The sequence below is a fragment of the Strix uralensis genome, chromosome 15 (genome assembly GCF_047716275.1).
Source record: "Strix uralensis isolate ZFMK-TIS-50842 chromosome 15, bStrUra1, whole genome shotgun sequence".
In the NCBI taxonomy this organism is placed as follows: Eukaryota; Metazoa; Chordata; class Aves; order Strigiformes; family Strigidae; genus Strix; species Strix uralensis.
In genome coordinates, this window is record NC_133986.1 from 10,505,664 (window position 1) to 10,527,542 (window position 21,879).

The 21,879-nt window shown below is 36.2% G+C and overlaps 1 protein-coding gene across 6 annotated transcripts in view; it reads right to left on the bottom strand.

The window, feature by feature from the left end:
• Positions 1 to 914: 914 nt before the first annotated feature.
• LOC141950260 (uncharacterized) overlaps positions 915 to 21,879 on the bottom strand; it is a 43,788-nt gene continuing 22,823 nt past the window's right edge. For 5 of the 6 annotated variants that reach the window (XM_074884847.1, XM_074884846.1, XM_074884848.1 and 2 more), the window contains 9 exons: positions 10,927 to 21,807; positions 10,490 to 10,641; positions 8,750 to 8,909; positions 6,242 to 6,394; positions 4,960 to 5,127; positions 3,918 to 4,015; positions 3,420 to 3,554; positions 2,420 to 2,534; positions 915 to 1,619 (listed from right to left, as the gene is read on the bottom strand). In XM_074884847.1, coding sequence (XP_074740948.1) covers positions 1,461 to 1,619; positions 2,420 to 2,534; positions 3,420 to 3,554; positions 3,918 to 4,015; positions 4,960 to 5,127; positions 6,242 to 6,394; positions 8,750 to 8,909; positions 10,490 to 10,641; positions 10,927 to 21,807 — 12,021 coding nt within the window. In that variant the 3' untranslated portion in view covers positions 915 to 1,460. The remainder of the gene's footprint in view (positions 1,620 to 2,419; positions 2,535 to 3,419; positions 3,555 to 3,917; positions 4,016 to 4,959; positions 5,128 to 6,241; positions 6,395 to 8,749; positions 8,910 to 10,489; positions 10,642 to 10,926; positions 21,808 to 21,879) is intronic. The other variant, XM_074884849.1, reaches the window with a different exon arrangement.

Consider the following 21,879-nt stretch of genomic DNA (forward strand, 5'->3'; position numbering starts at 1 on the left):
CAGAACATCAGATACAATTTGGTAAATGTTAACTCTGCAAACATAAATGCCAGCCAATCCCTTTCTTACCTGTCACGCGACTGCGCTGCAGGCCTCGTAAACGAGAACCCCTGGACCTTAAGCAGGGAATTCACTAATATCTCTTCAAAGTCAACTTTGTTATCTGCCCATCAGTAAAACTGATGGAATCCTTCCACTTCCACTCATTAGGCTCTTCTTTTCCCACAGGAGTTTTAGGATTTTAGTCCAGCAAAGAGGCAATCAAATGGCTACTCCTTTTTTTGTGACTAAGTCTGCTCCTTTAGACTCAGCTTGTTTTGACTGCATCTTCATTTTATACAGATTTGAGCAGAAACACAGAAAGAACAAACACCAACAACAACACAGGGTGTAAACCAGCTTCCAGTGGCCACAGTCTTCACAAATAAACTATTTTTTGACTCTGAGAAATAGTTGTGCAGTTCCTGAACACACTGTAACAAAACATGGATGCAAAACATAATACTCTGCTACACGTGAACAGAAAATGAATGCACATCCTGCTTCTTATCACGTTAGTTGAAAATGTGCCCTTTATTCGTTTGTACCTTGAAGCCCAAACATGTAAAATATTTAAGGTTGTCTCTTTATAAGCTTGAATTTCATGTGTTGAGCAGCTGAGTAACATTTTCCCCCAAAGACAGACAGTAACTAAACCCACCAAGAAGTGCAAGTGAATTAAAAATAAAAACACGAGTAAAGTTACAGAAATTGCACCTTTAAACAACAGTAAAGGAACAGAAGAAGTTGAAGACACTTCTTCATTTCATCTCAGTTCTGAATCTTTACTGAATCTTTAATCCTCGGCTTACCTCTTACCACATACATATCTGTGCACCTTGTCATAGCCGTTACAAACTGTATGGCCAAAGAACAACCTTCTTAATTCTTTTATTTTCAGCCAAAATCAAACAAACAAAAAAAAACCAAACCAAAAAAAAAAAGAAATCAAAAATCCAGTAGTTCTTCCTTTATTGCACTCTATAAAACTTCTTGTTATAATCAAGAAGCCAATAAACAGTAATAGCTGAATATTCCTTTAAAATTTATAGTTTAACTCTTAAAATAAAATTTGTATAGAAAAGATATCATTTACAACCCATTCAGTAGTAATCAATCATTATGTACTCACAAACGATATTAAATAACTTGTATGCAGCAGTTTCTTTATAGGGCAGAGGGGAATATTTTCTCCTTAGCAAATATAATATTCCACTGTTAAAGAGCAATTCAAGTCAACTTTGGAGCAACTGTGATATACACAAATTTCTTTTAAGAAGCTCAAGATTGATGTAGTGTAACAAGAATATATACAACTGTGTCCAGTGCATAGCTTAACAGCAGCATGTGAAAAGTCTATTATCTTGAATTGGCACACCATTACCTACAGGGAAATAATTTACCCAGAAAACGCAGTGTATTCAGAGAACACCAGTGAGGCACAGTAAAACAACAAGATGTAGTGCCACTAGGTATGTGAGGAATAAATAACGGGATTTTGCTCTGGAGGTCAGCAGTTTAGAACAGTAAAGACTTCTCCCTCGAAGCCATCTTCGGAAGGAAAGGGCTCCTCCTTTCATCTGGTTAGGAAACAAAAAACATCAAATAAGTAACCATGAATACAAATGAGAAGAAGCTCCACTGTAACTTAGATTCCTGAGGCACTATAAAACTTTTGCCCCTAATGCAGTAATGGATGCCACAGCACAGGCTCTAAGTATGAACGATTTACAGGCCAAAGAAAACAGAATTAATAAAAGGGGAGAGGAATGGATACAAGGTAGTTGTGTATTACATAATTACATAGACATACTAGAGATGAAAATGCATAATTATATGCATACACATTTTATTTAATGGCCACATGTGTAATATAAATACAATTACTCACATTTTAATTTGGAGATGTGTAAGGCATGCCATAGAACACATTACATAGCTGCCTGTATTTGACTCACCATCCACAACCCAAACAGAAAGAAATTAAGGACATTTTTTCAGTAATTTCAGTAGTAGCTTGCTACTCTACGGCCCACCCATCCTCATGATAGCTAACACAATGAAAGAGTACTTCGCAGGCAGCTTGTCAGAGACAAGGTGGATTAGAGGAGTAGCTGCCTCATGCCAGTGTTTGCATACAGAGGACAACCCCAAACAAGTGACTGCCAGTCACTCAGAAGGGAAATCTGCACTTCCAGAATGAATGAAAAGTATAGCAGAGCGAAGACAGAAAAAAAGAAAGGGATAGTACAAAGGAGATGAGATAATGAGCTGTGCAGTCTTCAATCTAGTCTGCAACTAGTATACAATTAGTATACAATTTGCACACCACTTTTAAGTAGCTTATAATTCAGGGTTTTAAAAGCTTTCATTTACTTACCTTTCGCACAATAACGTGTTCACTAGGATTGATGATTAAGGCTTCCCTTTCCTCCTCGGTTTCCATGTGAACAGTGTATTCGCTAGGTACAGACCTGTAACTGCTTACTTCAAATCTAGAGAAAAATTATAGGGAGAAAATGGAGTACTGAATTACCTGGTCTTTTAAAGTACTGAATTCACATAAGAAGAATTATTTTGTATACTTACATTACCGGGGGAAGGTCCCCACAAAAAGCAGTAAGATTTAGTTTATGTTGCCAGGTCTTTTTCAGTCCCTATTTACAATCTACTCTCAAGGTGTTTCATTTATTCAGAATAATTCCCATCATCACCAGCTGATTGAATAGTGATTTTCAGATGATGGTGGTGATGGACACTGTATGTAGGCATATGGATAATGATATATTAAATCTAAACAGTGGCTTGGCTGTGCTAAAGCTGTTACATGTGAGATTTTTTTCTAACTTGGAAAAAAAGAAATACCACCAACTACCAAGACCAACATCCGAAGCAAGAAATTAAATTAAGAAAAAAAAAAAGTTATCCCAAAGCCCATAACATTTTGTTGATCCATAGTTAACTTAGCTTGTTAACAGAGTTACACATGCATTTGCATTGCTTCAGGTACTGTGGACTCACAGACAGGTTCTATTATTTGTTTGTTCTATTTGTTCTATTATTTGCTCAGAAATCTAACACCCATAGGAAAACCTATCACTAATCTCACTAAAAATAAAAGGCAAACAAAAAATCTGACACTCCTTTTTCCAGTTCTGTAGTACACTCCACATTTACTCCAGGCATAGTGTAAATGAAAATCTCACCACTCATTCGGCCAAAGGGAAGCAGAAGCAAAAAAGGGCTGTGGCTCTCTGAACATGCAATTTATTTAGAAAACTAAATTTTACAGGCACTTTTTTGTGTCTGTCTTGTGTCTGTTTTACACTTCTCCTTCAAAAGAAAAAGAACCACATGTTTTACAGACAGGAGTATTTTACCTGTTACTTCGCTCCTCAGGGAGTCCAAGAGCCTCTTCTGCAGCTTCTCTCCTCCTCTTCTCTTCTGACAGTGTTTCTGTCAGCTGTGAGAGTGCCTGCTGCACCGAATCATACTGCTGCTCAGTCTCTGCAAGCCTGGGACAAAATGAAAGCTGAAATCAATATTTTACGTCCTTAAATAATTACTGTCTTGTTCTTTTTTATTAAGGAGTGTTCTTTGTGATAAAGACTTCAGCACAGTAAGACTAAAGCATGACACGCTTTAGATTAGATATTGAAATAAAGTCACCAGTAAGTATATATCTTTGCAAATCCAAACCACAAATATTACCAGATGATAACAGTTCAAGAATATCACTACAATTCATTTAACCCACTGTAAATCCACTTCTTCCCCTTTTTTACCCCAAATGCCTTAGAGGGATAGAAAAGCATTACTTTCGCACTTACAACACACCCGGCAGGAAAACAATATTGCTAATAGATCTCAGTCCTGACCTTTTTCTGAGTTCATTTAGCTCCATATTGTCCATTTCAACAATAATCGCAGATCTTTCCTGTGGCGCTCCAGGGGGAACTTCTGCTCTAGTTTCATCCTAGGAAATATTAAAGGGGAAGAAACCAGTCACCATTTCTCTAGTTGCTAAAAATCTTTATTTCAATTAAAGAAGCCATAAGCACCACAAAGCAGTGGAACAAACAACCCTTTGTGCCATTTAATCTTTTAATTTCTGGAGCTGCAATTTTCCAAACCTGTTTTCTAACAGAAAGTTGATGAAGAACGCTGCCTGTGTGTGCTGCAGGACTTGAAGGATACATGTACACTGCATAACACAGCAATCTCTCAATGTCTGAAGTGAAAGAAACACATTATATATCCACACAGCAATATAGCACTGACTGGAGTTTCATAAGTAATGCACCTATCCATTTATTTTTTAGTTTACAGTTCTCCTTGTTTGTGTTTATTTCTGTTTATGGAAGAGTAAGGGTTGCTTTATATACGTATCCATATGATATTTTAGGGTATTACATTAATTGATTGTTACTGAATAATCAAGGCTGTAGAGGAAAACTATTTTAAAAAAGAAGAGATCACAAAGGAGTAAGTTTACAGATGTGTATAAGGGGTTGGCAAAGGGTACTGAAATGCTGAACTGGTGATACAGACCTCACTTCTGAAAATATTACTCAAACACCTTGCAAAATTATTTATGATCAATGCGAAATTATCACTAAACTTTGCTGATCCAGTGATTAGTGATCATTCAATTATCTCTGCCAGCTGTAGACCAGTTCAAAAAAAGATTATACTTCAAAACAACAGAAAGCAGCATGTATAAACAGCTTCCTTAAATGAAAAGCAACATAAAAACAGCATTACTACAGTAAAGACAGTTATCTTCAGCACACCATGGGCTAACAGAAGTTCTGAATCAGTACAACAAAAAGTATTTACTTCATTTTTAGCCTGAAAACCAGAAAAGCATAAGCACAGAATTAAAAAAAAACCTAGAAATATTTCCATATATCTGTTTACCTGAACAGTGCCTTGGAAAGTTGTCACTTGCATTGTCTGATATTCTCTCTCCAGCCTTAAATAACGATTTTGCAAGTCAGTGTAACGAAGCTGATTATCCCTTAGAGTCTGGGAAAGGGTCTTCAACTGAGCAGACAAGACAGCATTCTCTTCTGCTGACTGCACAACCTGAAAGAAATTAACATTTAAATAAATAAAAATTAGGAATTATCTCCTGCAGGAAATTAGTAGAGAGTTGAGACCTGCTGTTGAAAGCAACTGAGCACGTCTCAAAATTGCATCAACTTTTTGGCAAGGTCAGTGTTTGGTAAGGTTTAACTAGTTGTTTTATGAGCAGTGGAAATAAGAAAACCTGAATAGTGACCTCCCCTATCATCAACATGCCCAAACCAGAAACTCAGGGGTTTAAACCCTAATGCCTTCCTCCCCATGTTTGCTATGATATCACCACCTGGCAAAAGAGAGCACTTCAGGACAATGCATGTAGCCAAATAAGTCTGGTAGTATAAACATGTTCACCAGGCAGTCCAGGAATGCTCAGCAGTCAAGTTTTCATCTTTCCAAAAAACAGACCATAATTTGGGTCCCTACCTGTTACCCAAACCTCATCTTCATTTGTAGGAGCTTGAGATTTCTACATGTTTCAAAGTTTGGTTAAAATTGTTATCAGGTTTATAAAACGTTTGAGTGAAGGAGTGAAAACAGACATAATGACAAATGAAAGGTAACATCAACCTAATTTATTTCCAATACTGGGCCACACAAAGAGAGATAAAAGTTAAGGGAATTTCCAAGAACATTTACAAACTTTTGTGAACAAAACTGAACATACACATGTGTGTGCAGACACACACACTCTTACCGTCTTAACAGCCACAAAAGTGTTCATCAGGAACTTGTAAGGAAACATTTTTGAGGTATTTAAAATTTGGTATATGATAGCTAAAATCTTTTTCCAGTTAAGAGAGGCAACTGCCTCTGTCTATAACGAAAAATATTTTGAATAGAAGTTCAGAAGTGCCCCATCAATCTCTTCAGAATGCAGATTCTAATAAACCTTTCTCAGCCAAATAACAAGCCAGGAAAGCCCAACAAAGATAATACCGACATTTAGTTTGCAATTTTTACTCTGAGCCAACAAGGGTTGTTTTGAAGAATCTAAGTTTTAAAGCAAACTAACTTCCTATCATAGAAGACACCACCAATTTAGCAATATTTCTGTGTTGATATCAGCTCAGATTCACATGAGCTATTCAGCATCAGAGCTGTTGTTCTAAGTTACCTTTGAATTCATCTGCTGAAAATGCAGATCCTTCTGGTGCATCTCCTGAAGACAGCGCTGCAGTTCATTCTGAAGCTGATTCTTCTCGGCTAAGACATGTTTGATTTCCTCTGGTGTATCTGCACTTCCAGCAAGGGAGGCAGTTTCTAAAACCTTGAAAAGTATTAGCATATTCAGGGTAAATGGTACAGGAGTCTTCTAAATAATATACAACTCTAACACTAAATATACATATGGACTACATAATAATTTCCTTTTCACAAGATCATTTCCTTGTCACAATACCACATCTGCAAGAGACTTTATATTAAAAAATCTACTTGGTGTTTTCAACCTAAATACTTCAATTAAAAAAAAAAAATACCATGAAAATGCAACCCAACATAATTTTTAATTTGCAAATCATGTGAAGCACACGAAAAAAGAAAAAAAAACAAAACAGAAAAAGCCAGATGAACCTTTCAAAAATTATTTTCAAACTAATAGTACATGGTATTCATGACTTGTAGAAGAACAGCTATTTTGTAAATATGAATTTAAAGCTGAAAGTACAATTTAGGAAAAAAAAGCACCCAACTTTATCACTGATTCACAGCTTTGGCCTCCTTTAGCTCTGGCAGGTCAACATTTTTATGCTAATCACCAATAATGGAGGGAAGTGTGCCATCCCTCATGGTTTATGGAATCTATTTTCCTATACAATTACAAAATAAAGACTTCTACCACATATTTCATAACCCAACAGACATTACTGTTCAATAGCTTTTATTTGTGATTTTAATCACAGAAAATGAACAGCATACGAGACATAAACTTGACCAATTAAAATGTTGGTTTTAATGAAATTAAAAGGAATACAGTTTACTTCCTTTGGCAGAAAAAAGGAAAATAAGAGTATTATTCTAAAATAACACTTTCCTTGAACCTTTAATGATAGTCTACAGAAGAAGACAGCAATTGCCAGACTGGGTCTCAGCTGCTGCCTTTCTAAATCTAGTATTTTGTTCCCGGCAAAAGCCAACTCCAGCTGCTGCAGGGGAATGGCAAGAACACTTCCATTAGGCACATCTCTCCCTTCCTCCCCCAATTAGGTCCCACTCTAATCTGCAGTAACTAGAGATTGATTTAAGCTCTGAAGAATGAACTTTATTAGATCTTTAAAATTATTTAGCATCAAGTATACAAATTCTGAAAACTGTTGTCAATGTAAACTACCAAGTTCTTTTCTGATCCTCTTAAAAACTGTGTCCCTGAAAATAGGTTGCAGCTATATTCAAAGAAATGTTCACATTACCTGAAAAAGCACATCCGTTTACTAATTCTGTAGTTGTGACCAAGCATCCCCTATTCTGGGTTTACAAGAACTGAGAGCGTAGATTCTCATTTTACTTACGCCCCACAATACTATTAGGTTGGGTATTTTTCCTCTATTTCTTTTTTAATGTAAACAATCCCAATCTTTTCTGAATTTTCTTCTTAGAAGCTTTTCTGTACCATGCTTTCCACCTCCCTCTTTTGAAACTTCTTTTTTTAATCACAATGCAGTACTTCCGTGAAGCTGAGGTGTACTACAAATTATTTACACCGAAGAATTATGTTTTCTGTGCCACTTCTTCTACCAATAAATACAAAGACAATAAATACATTGCTGGCCTCCCACAAGTAGTAGTACAGCATCCTATTCTCTTCTGAACAAGTGTGCTACAGTAACAAGTAACAATGCTGGTGTATAATAGCGTGAACAGTAAGAGACTCATTGATAGATACAAAATTGGCACAAGAAGCCAGAATTATATTCCCAGTTACAGACATGTTTCATCTCAGCTACTACATGAGAAGAATTTCTCCTTGAGTTGCCTGAAAGTTCCCTATCCTCTGCTTGATTTGAAAGAATTAACTGAGAAAGTTAACTGGAAATTGCACTAGCTCTTTTTTCCCCCCTTTCCAATACGTGTCTCTCCTTGTCAGCACCCAGCCTGCTGCTGAACCATGTTTGAACCTTTTTTTTTTTTTTTTAACTTCTTCATATTACATTCTGCAACAAGCAAATAACTTACAATGTAACCACAGCAAAATTTTACTCCTTTTTGACTAAGAATCAGTAACCATTATTGGTTCTTGACCTTCACTTTTCGCTTCACAACCATTTCATTTCTTTACGAAGATGCTTTCCAAGTTTTTATCCATTAAAATACACATCAGTGAGTCTTGTCTGTTATTTTATCAACATATGAGAAACTCATGATTTTTCTTTGTTTAAAAGAAGTTGATCAATATATCAGACTCCATTAAAAAGTGGTTTTAATAATTGCAACTCATTTGCTTGGAACAGTTGTAACTTGCTGGTTTGAGCCCAGGCAACACTGCCATACAGGTAAGGCCCTCATCAGCTGTCCGTACTTCACCATCATACGTTGCACAGCTCTCTCTTGGCAAGCAGGCAGCAAATTTAATACAATAAACTGAGGGAAGGAGATTCGTGCCTCCTGCCACATTTCGTTGGTTTACCTTGAGCGGGTAACTGCTGCCAGCAGAGACCGATTTCTTCACAATCACATCTTGTTGCAGCTTCTGTAGTTCTTCAATCTGTCGGTCTTTCTCAGCAACTGTGATCTGATATTGATTTTGCAGTGCCTGGGACTCTGAGAGGAGGAGGTTTTTTTCCATTCTGAACATAAAATATTAGACTAGATGTTAAATGATGATATACTACATACAAGTCAATGAAAAGGATAAAGCTGTACTTACTGTTATTTCTGAAATAAATAATGGTATTTTTTGAACAGTTATATGCAAATATGGAGCACTGTATGAACATTCTCAATACATCAGTTTAAAGACATCTGCTAAAAAAAAATAAATCAGAAAATAAAGCCTGGAAAGTGATATCATCACATTTGCTTCAGAGACGAGAGAAGTTCATTGGCTGTAAAAATAGCAACACCTGTTTTTGACATAGCGCTTAGGGATATGGTGTAGTTGGAAACTGTCAGTGTGAGGTTAATGGTTGGACTGGATGATCTACAAGGTCTTTTCCAACCTTGATGATTCTGTGATTAAGACAATAAATACTTCAGCTGCCTAACGAATAAGGTTGTGTAGCAAAGCAACTCCAGGTTGCAGTTGTGTAGGTCTACCCCACTGCAAGTACTCAAGTTTGAAAAGGAATACTCTAAGCAAAGAAGACTAAAATAAACAAACAAACCACATCTCCAGAAACTGATATCATACACTGGCAATATCACAAAGGGCATAAAAGTAATTTAAACCCTTTTGAATTCAATTTAATATGTTCTTAAAGTTTGGAGAAAAAAAATGGTTAAGTCTATAAGTTAGAATGAGGTTTGAATATTTCATGCTAACTTGCTCGCATTTGCAAAGATAAATGTGATGCTGGCCTTTTGATCTACACCCCCTACCCCAAAATCTGCTAGTATAAAACAGGTATTATCTTACACAGACTTTAATTAAAGAGCTAGAAATTGCACTACGGACAATAAAATGTAGTAAGGCACTAGGATACTGCCTACCAGCCTCAAATTGAAACAAAATTATCTTCACTGAACTGACCATAGCATGCTTTCGCACCTCAATCATCTGCACAAGTTTAAAAGCTTGAACAAGAACAGCAAAGATGATCAAATCTTGATCTGCCTCCACTGAGCCACTTAAAAAAGCCTACAGCCTTCTTTGAAGCAGGCCTTACAAGGCGTACACAGAATTAGGCCCAAGGTGTCACATTATTCATTTGCCACAGATGATGCAAGATGTGAACAGTGCTGAAGTGGACCCGAATCTACAAAAATAATGCTCAACTGTAAAATGAATTTAATTTTGAGTATGTTGTTGGGCCAAATATGCAACACCTCAGACATCTTTTTTAAAAAAGAGATTTTGGGGGAAATATTCAGCCATATCAACCATTACTCTAAGGAAGAGAATATGATACCAAGCATTGAAATAAGATTCTTAAACTGTAGCTCCATAATCCAAGTCACCAACAGAACCAAAAACATTCATTTAAGACTGTTACATAAACCAAGAGACCATTACATAAAGATACAAGGATAACCACGAACAAAGATAACCCTGTGAAAGTTGATTTCACACATTACAGAAATATTCTTATCTTACTTCCTGCTAAACTATACGTAATTTTGGTTTTGTGTCAGTTTATGTCAGGCTTTGAAGTCACTGAAGAATTCCGGACAAGAGCCCACACATACTTCTTAATTTTAACATTTATACCTTAATCCAGCAAGCTCATTCTGGTATGATGCAATCTCTCTCTCAGTTTCTGCTTGGAAGGTTTTTGTTTGATGCAATGCCCTCTCCAAATCATCAACTTTGGTCTTCAGTTTTGATATTTCAACAGCTGCAATGCTGGCTCCTTCTTTAGCCTATGTTTAATAAACATGATCAGTGAACTGGAATGAAAACTATACAGTTGAAGTTTTATTAGTGCTAGAATTCTAACTATAGAATAATGTTTTTTCCCCATTTGCTCCTGTTTAACAGAACAATTACCTAAACTCCCCAAACGGTAAGCATACCTTCTCTAGTCACACAATGTTTTGTTAGCACTCACATAATTTACAAAGTTAAACTTCAGAATCCATGGCGTCTCTAAGCATTTTCTCCGTGAAGAAAAAAATTACAGAGTGATGTTGCTAATTAAGACTTACCAATCTTTCCCTATTGTTCTGAGGTGTATCCAAATTACTTTTAAAAGAATTTATCTCACTGATGCTGTTGCAACCAATGGGAAATGAAGCTGTGCCCTGTTTTGTTTCAGAAGTTACCTTCTGATTGCCGAGTTCCTGGAGCAATTTGTCTCGGTCATCCTGAAGACTGGCCATAGCCTTGGAAAACGCTTCAATCTGGTGAACATAATTCCCACACTCAGATGAGAGCCTGCTCACCTCCATTTCTCGACTGACTAACGCCCTACAGAGATTTTCAATTTGATCAGCAATCTGATCAAGTGTAACCTTATCTGCAGCATCAAAAATGGCCCCATTCAGAAGAGAGTTTTCTTTGAGCATGCTGATAAGATGCAATTTAAAGCCATCCATTTCAGCTTCAAGTTCGTCTCCTTTCTTTTTTTCAGTCTTGAGTTCGGATGTGTATTTGCTCTGAAGTACCTTTAAGTCCTCTATTATCCTATCCCTGTCATTTTGCAGAGCAGTCATTGCTTTCCCAAAGGCCTCATTTTGGGACCTCAGCTCACTATTTTGAGACTGAACTTCTAATATCATCTTCTCTGCAAAAGCATCAGGTTCATCTCCATGTTCCAGTGTCAAATGCGTCTTACTGTATTCCTCATCCTTAATATTTCTGTCTCCTGATTTCTGGAGTTCTTGAATCTTCTTCTGAAGATTTTCTCCATAGTGTCCATTTGATACACATTCTTTTTTCTGAACACTGTCAATAGTTAGCAGTTTCTCTCCAGACTCAGAAACAAGTTTCTCTTTGTTTAAGGATGCAATTAAAGACTCTAAATCATTTACTTTACACACTAACTTTTTATTTTCATGTTCCAAAGATACAGCAGTATCATTCTGCAGTTCATGGGCAAGTTGCATTTCTTTTATTTGTTTTTGAAGATCATACTTCTCTTGTTCAAGGCTTTTAATACAATCCAATTTCTGCTTAAGTAAGTCTTTCAGCTGATGGTCTTTCAGAGATAAAACTTGGTTAAGGTCTTCCCTATACTTTATCAGCTGTGCACTTAGCATTGCATTTTCAGAATGAAGATCATCTATCTGATTGAGAAGTATCCTCAATTCTTGTTTCAAAGCATTATTCTCACTTGCATTGCCAACTATGAGACTGTCCCGCTGATTTAAAACCTTTTGGTGAAGATGTTCCAGCTCTTTGTATTTAGAAAAAAGATCATCCCGATCATTCTGAAGAGATGACATTGATTTTTTAAAGGCATCTATTTCACTGGCAATTGCAGCCTTATCTTGACCTGCTTTGTCTGCTTTCATCTGGAGATTTCTCAGTTCATTTTCCATCCTCTGACAGGACTCCTCAGACTGTTGTCTCTCTATCTGCAAAGACCTTAACTGTAGTTCATACTCTTTGATTTGTTTTCTATGTTGAGTCTGTACCTGAATCAGATAATCAGAAATTTCATCACCTTTTGAAGAAATGAGTAAGGAAATTTCTTTGTCTTTATTATTTAGCATGACCTTCATTTGCTCAGAAATGGTAATCTGCTTTTGCAATTCAGCATTAATTTTTTCCTTCTCAGCTAGAAGCTGTTGCAATTCTTGTCCCTGTCTTGTAAAATTACTTTCCAGAGCTTTTATCTCTCTTCCTGCACTTTTACTATTCTCTATGAGATGATTAAGGGAATTATTTTCTTTAAGGAGTGCTTGCAAAGCTTCTTCTTTGGACTGAAGAACACTCTCCAATTCTTGCTGCCTGTTAAAAAAATACGTATTCTCTTCCTTTATTCTGCAGAGCTCTTCATAGCGTAGTGTATCAACAGACTTTTGCCTCAAATACAGTTCATCCTTTGTTTCCTCTACCACAGAATATTTGATATTCAGTTCTTGAATCTGAGTAATTTTGTCTTTCAATTCATCTTGTAAAGACATTATTCTTTTATTACCATCTTCTATTTGTTTCTCTTTATTTTGGATGACCTCTTTGAACTGCACTTCCCAGGTTTTCATTTCAGTGATTACCCTGTCCCGGTCATCCTGAAGAGAGGATACACACTTTGTAAAAGCAGCTAATCGTGCCAAAGCTGCATTCAAATCCGCTTGAAGCTTCTTGTTTTGAGAGTCCTTAATGCTAACTTCCTCTCGCAAACCATGAATGTCACTAATTGCCCTATCTTTTTCTCTCTCAAGGGCACCGTGTCTTTCCTCTAGGTTCAAAAATTCTCTTTTGTGAACCAGTTTTAACTGCTGCAGATTAAATTCCAATTCTCTCTCATATTCTCTCTTTTGAATTTGTAGTTCCTCTTCTTTCTTTTTAAGTTCTTTTCTCCAATTTAGATTCTCATCTGTAAGCCTGTCCACTTCGTTCTTTGACTGATCCAGCAAGTTCATCTGTGAAGAAAGCTTTCCTTTAAGAAGATATATTTCTTCATTTGACTTCGCAAGCTTTTCTGATGTATTACTTAAGTCCTTTTCAAATTTTTCACTTTTTGACTGTGACAGTTTCACAGATCTTTCCAAATCCAGGATCAGCTCCTGGAACTTTATAGAATCCTTTTGCAAATGGTTGATCTCCTGCTGTTTCTCCTTTAAGAGTTCCTGCAATTCTTTTGTTTTGTTTTTACTTCCATTATTATCCCTCTGAGCACTTTTCACTTTCTCCTCAAATATTTTTACAAGATGTAACTGCTGTTGTTCTTTTTCTCTAATCACATTACATTTTTCTGACTTTAATTCTTCCAGCTGCTGTAACAGCAAGTTATTTTGTACCTGTGCTGATTTCATTCTATCAGTAAGATGATCAACTTTTTTAACATGATTAAGCAATTCTGTCTCAAGAAATTCTCTCTCATTCTTTACTTTGTAAGAACTCTCTTGTACATTTTCTAATTCTTCCTGTAACAGGCATTTATCATCCTCTAAAATCTTAACTTTTTCATTTAGACTAACAATTTCTTGTGTAAGACTTTTACATTCCATGTCGAGCTTTGTTAGACAATGATTTTTATGGTCCAAAGATTTTTCAGTTTCTTTCGCTTTTTCTGAAATTAATTTTCTTTCTTGTTCTAGGACAAGCACATCTTGTTCTTTTTCAGAGAGTTTATCCTTTAACACATTAATGTCCTTTAACAATGATTCATTCTCATATAATGCATCGTTGATTTTAGATTGCATATCATTTTGGTACACTTCCATTTGAACTTGGAGCTCTCCCAAAGCTGCTTTAGTTACAGTGATGTCACTATGAAGGGTATCATTTTCATTTTGAATTTTTTCTAAAGCCTGCTTTAAGTTTTCGGAAGTTTGTTTCAGCTGTTCGTTTTCCTCCATTAGCTGATGATTCTGTTCAGTGAATTCATGAAGACGATTCTGGTGTTCTTGCATCCTTGCCTCTTGCTCACGTATCTGCCTTTCTGCTTTACTTTGTAATTCGTCAACTTCCATTTTCTTGGATTCGCCAAGTTGTTTCAGTTGATTCTTTATAACCTCATTTTCATCAGTGAGTTTTTGTAAACGCTTCTCAAGAGCTTCCTTCTCAGATTCTCCTTCTCTGAATCTTTGAATAGCCTCTTGCTTCTCTTTTCTACTGACATCAATAACTTGCCTCATATCTGCTATTTTACTACTGATATTCTCATACGCCTGAAGAAGTGATTCGTACTCCTGCTTTAATTCACTATGTTTAGCCTTCCATCCTGTTAATTCAACTGTCTGAGAATCTTTTAAGGTATTTAGTTGGAAAGAAAAAGCCTCTTTTTCCTGAACTATAGTCTCCATCGTGGATTTAAGACTTTCACATGCCGCTGTGAGGTTTTCATTTTCAGTCAACAATCTAGCATTTTCAGAAACAAGGCTCTCCTCTTCAGACAACAGAGAAACAGTACTTGAACTTTGCTTTTCTCTACCAAGCTCTAGTAAGTGTTCAAGCATCTCTGACTTGTTTACCAGTTCTTCTCTTTCCAACATCAGCTTATCAATCTGATCTTTTAGACATTTATTCTCTCTCAGAACTTCTTTACGTGATATTAAAGCTGCCTGTAATTTTCTCTGAAGGCGCTCTTTGGACTTCTCTTCTGCTATAGTTCTTTGCTCTTGTGGTTTAGAATCATTTATGTTTGCAGTTTTCGCCAGCGGCTCTTCAATCATTTGCATTTGTTTCTGGATTTGACATTCTGTTGCCTCTCTCAGTTTGGTTTTCCCAGAGTAATCAGTCTCTGACAGTTGAAAACAGGTGCCTTTACCTTGCAACTTTCCTTGAAGGGAATTACTTTCCAAACAAAACTTTCCCAGTTCTTTTTCAGTATCATTTTCTTCCATAGACTCTTTGTATAATCCCACAGGTTTACTCATCTCAGCCTTCTCACGTAGCATACATAGCTCTGTCAGAAGTTTTTTGTTTTCTTCACTGAAATGTTTTACCTCCTTTTTCATATTGATTAGTTCCAAATTGGACTTTTCTGAACAACTGAGAAGTTTCTCTTTTTCTCTCTTCATGTCTTCAAATGCTGTTTTATAATAGTGAGCTGCTTCTTGGCCCTCTTTTATAGCTTTGTTTAATAATTCCTTTTCCAGATCAAGTTTATCTTTGAAATCTGTAAGTGAACAACACAATGCTTCTATTTCCTCATTCTTTTCTGCAACCTCCTTCTTAGCTTCAGTTCTCATTCTCTGCAGTTTCTCCTGGCTCATCTTGTAATCCTCTTCACTCTTTTTAATAAGTGCTTCTTTCTCATTATTCACACGTTCAAGTGCTGTCTTAATGTCTACAGCTTCAGCCTCATATACTCTCAGCTTTTTCTGTAGCTGCTTGATGTCCTCCAACAAGCTGCCCTCACATTGCTCCTGCTGTCTCAAAGAGTCTAAGTTGACTGTTTCTTCCCTTTCATCACCAAATTCAACCAGTATTTTTCTCAACTCTTTCTTTAACATTTCTGTTTCCTCCTGAAGTTTTGCATAATTACTTCTTAGTTCTTTTAACTCAGTGTCTCTACTTGCCACTGAAGTGATCATGTTTTCTGACTCCTTTAAGGATGCAACCTGAACTTTGCTTCTTGGTTTGTCTGATTCCAAATTCCCTAGGTCAGCTTCCTCTTCTCCCAGCACTGCCTTAGGTAAAGCCAGCTCTTTCCCTAGAGGGTACTTTTCTAACTGATTAAAGTCGAGTTCTTTACATTTTGTTTGAAGAACTTCCCAGAGTGCTTTATGTTCTTGTTTGAGATTCTCAAGGTGGTTTTTTTGTTCATCAAAATCTGCTGCAAGTCTAGTGTGTTCTTCCCTTTCTTTCTGATATTTTTTTATATCTTCTTTCCTGACCAAAAGCTCCCTCTCTAAGGCTTCTTTTTCTTTTTTTAATTGATTCATTGCATTAATGTCATTATTGGGGTCCAGACACTTCTTCCTGTCCCCAGCACTTAAATCAGGCTCTTTTGAACTGGAATTTTTCAACAATTCTTCTTTCTTCTTAACTTCAGACTTCACCTTTTCAAGAGTTAAGAGCATCTGACAACGTTCCTCTTCGTAGGCACTTGTTTTTTCATCAAGCATAGACTGCATATGAGCAAGCATGCAGTCCTTTTCCTCTAAAGATTTTAGGTTCTGCTCACATATATTTTGTTTTTCAGCAATGACATCATTTAGTCCTGCAATACTGTCCTGAAGTTCTTCTAAGTGAGAGGCTTTTACAGACAAAATTTCAGTCAAATCACTTATTTTGGCATCTTTTTCTAAAAGTTGTTGCTTCAAAGTTCCAAGATGAGAATCAAAATCTTTATTTTGTACTTCAACTACTTTCAGTTTGTCTGTTAACTCATTAACTGTCTTCAACAACTCCTCTGCTTTTTTTTGCTCTTTTTCTATTTCTTCCTGTCCACTCTTTTCTAGTTTTCCAACTTTTTGCATTAGATCTCTTCTTATTATCAATGCTGCTTGAAGTTTCTTTTTCAGATTCTCTTTTTCCTTACCCATTTTCTCAAGATTAAACTGCATCTCCTCTTTTTCATTCATTAAATCTTTAAACACAGCTTCTCTACTGCTTAATGTAGCCTGACTGTGTTCCAGTTCTTTCTTACAATCCTCAAGTTCCTGCAATACTTGGTTTAGTTCTCCTACAGAACTATTATGAACAGCTTCAAGATCTTGCAGTTTGGTATTTAATGTATTTCTCTCTTCAGAAAAATGCAGCATTTCATTTGACAATGATTCCATGATCTGGGTAACAGAACAGTCTTTTTCCTTCAGTTGCTGGCTTAGACCAGAAATTAAATCCTTCTGCTGATTTACCTGGGAAGTTAAGTTTTCAATGAGTTGATCTTTTTCTCCGATTTCTTCAAGGAGACTTGCTACTTTTTTACCCTCAACATGCAGTTTTTCTTGACTGGTTCTGACTACTTCTTCTGATTTATTTATCTTGTCTTGAAGAAATTCAACCTGTTTGTTTATTTCTGCAAAAGACTCTTCCCTTTCTTGCAAGAGAGACTGTTGTTTACATAATGTTTCCTTGACTGCAACCATTTCTTCTGACAGACATTCAATTTCAGATTTGTATTTGCCCTTCATCTTTTCAATATCATTATGCAGCAACTCCTTCTGCTTCTCAAGTGACTGCATACTCTTTAATTCATCTTTCATGATGTCTATTTCTTTCTGTTTTTCTAAAAGCACCAGTTGCAAACGTTCTGATTCTGTTTCTTTGCTCAAAATAGTAGTTATCAGAGTGGAGAATTTTTCCAGCTGAATTTTACTATCAGTTAGCTGCAGCTCACAATCTGAAGTCTGTGCCTTCTTTTCTTTACATAAAAGCCTACTAGTAAGCAATGGAGATAAGCTTTGACTTAATTCCTCTTTTATAAGATCCAACTCTTGCTGCAAAGACTGGATTTTGCTATCTTTTGATTTTATTTCACTTTCTAAACTGCTCAATTGCTCAGTAAGATCATTATTTTGTACAGTTGCCCTATCAAGTTCTGTCACCCATTTGTTTTCTGACTTAAGTAGACTTTGTTCTAGAGTTTCAAATTTAAGTTCTAATTTAGAAAGTTCTTCACCCTTCACACTAACCTGCATCTGTAACTTCTCTTTTTCAGTCTTCATCTGCAGTTTGACAGCATCTATTTGCATTCTTGAATAATTCTCACTGGTTTCTAGTTTTTCATTGATTTCTCGGAGCTCTTCCACTTTCTTTTGCAAATGATTTTGAGATGCAGTAAGTTGTGCGTTTTCAGCCATGAGTTTATCAGCACCTTCTTGTAGCACACTTTTTTCTTTCTCTAAAGACTCTACCTGACACTGCAGACTACCTATTAAAAGCGCATTGGCGTCGCAGTCTTGAGACGATTTGCAATTCACATTGTTCAACTCTAACTTCAAACATGCTATGTGATCTGTCTGTTCAGTGCACTTCACACGCAGAGACTCTACAGCCGCTTCTTTTTGCTGTAGTTCTTCTTCCCATGTAGTTATTTGGTCTAGTGTTTTTTGGTGTTCATTTTGAAGACAGTCAAGTTCAACAGTCAAAGAATCAATTTTCTTTTGATTAATATGAAGCTTCTCATCCTTTTCCTGGAATTCCTTAGTAAGGTTTTTCATGGCTGTTTCACTTTTCTCTAATTTTTCTCTGAGAACCTCAATCTCACCAGAAAGAATGTTAACGTTGCTATCTGCCAACTGTATGCTGCTATCCTTCTCCTTTAAAGAATTAAGCAGTCCAGCAATAACTTCTTCTTTTTTCTCAAGAGCTGCATTCAACTCAGTTCTTAGTTTGTATTGTGCTTCAATTTTCTCCTGAAGAGATAAAAAGGCATTTTCTTTCTCATGGACTAGTTCATTAGATTTTTGTAGTTCTTGTGTTAGTTCATGTACATGACTTTGGAGCTGAGACACTAAATTCGTCTTCTCTTCATCTTTCCTTGCTTTCTCCTTCAGAGTTTTGAGGAGACTTTTATTTTCCGTAAGAGACAATTCCTTTTCTGATAAGGACTGGTCCATCTCAATTATTACATCCTTCTGATGTTGTATTTCTTTTTGTAAATTCACTTTCACTTCTTCCAGCTCTACCACCTGTTTCTTTATGACCTCACATTCATTCTCTTTCTCTTGAAGTTGCATCTTTAAATTCTCACTGAATAATGAAATATTGTTGATGGTTAATTCTTTTTCTGAAACAAGTACTTTTAATTGTTCTGCTTCAGAGGCTAAAAGTTCTAACTGTTTCTCCTGCAAAACAGAAGATTCCTGTACTTCAGAAAGCTGTGCTTTTAAACTGATGTATTCATCTAACTTTTGTTTTAAAGATTCATCTTTCTGTATAATTGAATCATTCAACTGAGATGATTTTTCTGTCACATTTCTAAGCTGATACTGAAGGTCAGAAATAACCTCCATATTCTCAGACAGTTGAACCCTAAGTACATCAGACTCTTCAGATTTATCTTTTAATAACTTTAATTCTTGGGCTTGTCTCTTAAATTCATTTTCTTTTTCCTGCATTGCATGTCTAAGCTGGCTGGTTTCAAAACCTAGGGCTTGTATTTGGTTTTGCAGATCTGAAATGATTTGCATATATTGCTCTTCTCCTGCCATTTTACTATCTTTCATTTGCTGAATCAAAGCCTCCTTTTCAGAAAGGAGAGTTTCTTTTTCTTCAAAGACAATTTTTAAGTTTTCTTTTTCAATCAACAGGCCATCAATTTGGTCCTTCAGAGCTAAAATATTATGACTTTGTTGGGACAAGTGTGCAGTCAAAGCAGCTACTTCATCTGACTTTTTCATTACTGTGACATTAACTGTTTCAATGTCTAGTTTTAATTTTTCATTTTCTAAAGCTGCTGTATGTGCTTGTTGCCTTGCTGAAGTAATTTCAGACTGTTGCTGTACCAACTGTGACTGAAGAGCTTCACATTCATGTGACTTCTTGCTCAGTAAGCTTGAAAAGTCCTCCTTTTCATGCCTAAGCACATCCACTTCTTTGCTTAATAGCTGCAGCTGATTATTTAACACTGTACTTTCTTCCATTTTTTCAGAAACTTGCCTATGAAACTTCTCAAGCTCTGAACCCTGACTTTTCAGAGTCAGGTCTCTTTCCTCTACCAACTGAGATAACTTTGCTTTTTCATCTTTAAGGCTTTTAATTTCATCCTGCAACTCTACAATGCAAAGCTTACTCTCTCCCATTTCCTTACATAATGAATCATTTTGAAGGATTTTCTCTTCTAGAGACCTGTTCACAGTTTCAAAATCCAAAGTTACACTTTGAATTTGTTCCTGTAGTAGTAAATTTTTTTCCTTACTATGGCTGAGCTCTTGGATTAGGCTACTGCATTCAGATAACTTATTATTTAACATCTCTTCTTTCTGTATTTCTTTGTCTCTAGTATCCTTCAGCTGAATGAGAAGTGATTGCACTTGTTCACGCAACTGTTGTGTCTGTTCCTTGCTTTCAAACAACTGCTCAGCTAGCACGTTACATTCCTTTGTTTTCTCCTGCAGCTGTTCTGCAACTGAATTTTCTTTTTGCTCGGCAAGTATTGAAAGTTGTTCAATCTCTTTTGCCAGAGTGTTTTTATCACAATTTAGTATCGAAAGAGTTTTTTCGTACTCAGCAGTGCTAGCAGATAACTTATTCTCTATTTCTCCCACAGCCTGGATTTTCTTTAACAATTCACACTCTTTTACATCCAGGAGTTTGGACAAACTCTCATTTTCACTGATTAGCTGTTCCTTCTCTTTTTCCACCATATCTATACTTTTTTTCAGATATTCATTTGTTTTTATTTGCTCTGCCAATTTTTCTTCTTTCCCTTCAAGATCTGCCTGCAATTGCTTATTAGCTGAAGCTTTCTCCTGTGTCTCTATTTCCATTTTGTTAATTTGCTTATGTATTTCATTTAATTGGTTATTAAGTTCTTTGCAGCAGGTCTCTTTGGCTTTCAGATCGCCAGTTAATTTAAGTTTAGTCTCTTCATTTTGCTGCTCCAAAACCCCAAGCTTCTGCTCTAATGAAATAATGAACTCTTGTTTCTCTTGTAATTCTTTTTTAATCATTTCCTGATGTTCAGTATGTTCTGTAAGCTTCCTAGATAACTCAGCCAACTCTTCATCTTTTTTAGCATTTTCCAAAATCAGTTTGTTGTATGAATCTTTAATTGATTTTAACTCATTTTCAAGTGTCTCTGCTTTACTCTCCTTCTCTTTAAGCAAACTGTTCCATTTTTCCTTCAGAGTATTGCTTTCCTCAAGCTGAGATTTCAAATATTCAGCTTCTTTTCTTTGTTTATCCTCAGTTTCCTGTAGCTTTTCAGAGGACTTACTAATTTGTTCTTTCAGCAAAGTAATTTGTGACTCGCACTCTGCAAGTTTGTTATGGTATGCAACATTGTTGGCCTTGATTTCAGAACGGAGATCCTTAATTGTAATGCTGTTCTCACTGCTTTGTCTTATTAATTCCTCATTTTCTTTGGTTTTAGCTTCATTCTCGACTCTAACTCTTTCTAGCTCTAGCCTCATTGCATTACTCTGCTCAGAAAGGACAGATATCTTCACACTTGCATCTCTTACATCAGTTGTCTGTACTTCTTTCAGTAAATGAGTTTCCCTTTCAGCCTTTGATAAAGCCTCTTCCATCCCTCTTATTTCTTCCTCTTTGCATTGCACTTGATGCTTCAGGATGATAACCTGTTCAGAATATTCTGTCATATTCAAAGACAGGACAGACATGTCCCTGTCTTTCTCTGCCAGTGTTTCTTTAAGATTATCAATTTCTCTTTCACGTTTCTGGAGATCTTGAATAAGTTGAAATCTTTCCTCTAAATGGCTTGTATTCAACTTGTCGAGCTCTTCATTTGTCTGGTCCAGATCCAGCTGCATCGACTCTACCACGCCATCTTGTTTCAAAGTCTAAACATCAAGAAAATAACGTTACAAGAATAATTCAAGCATATGTTAGAGGGAGAATGGAAGTCACACTCC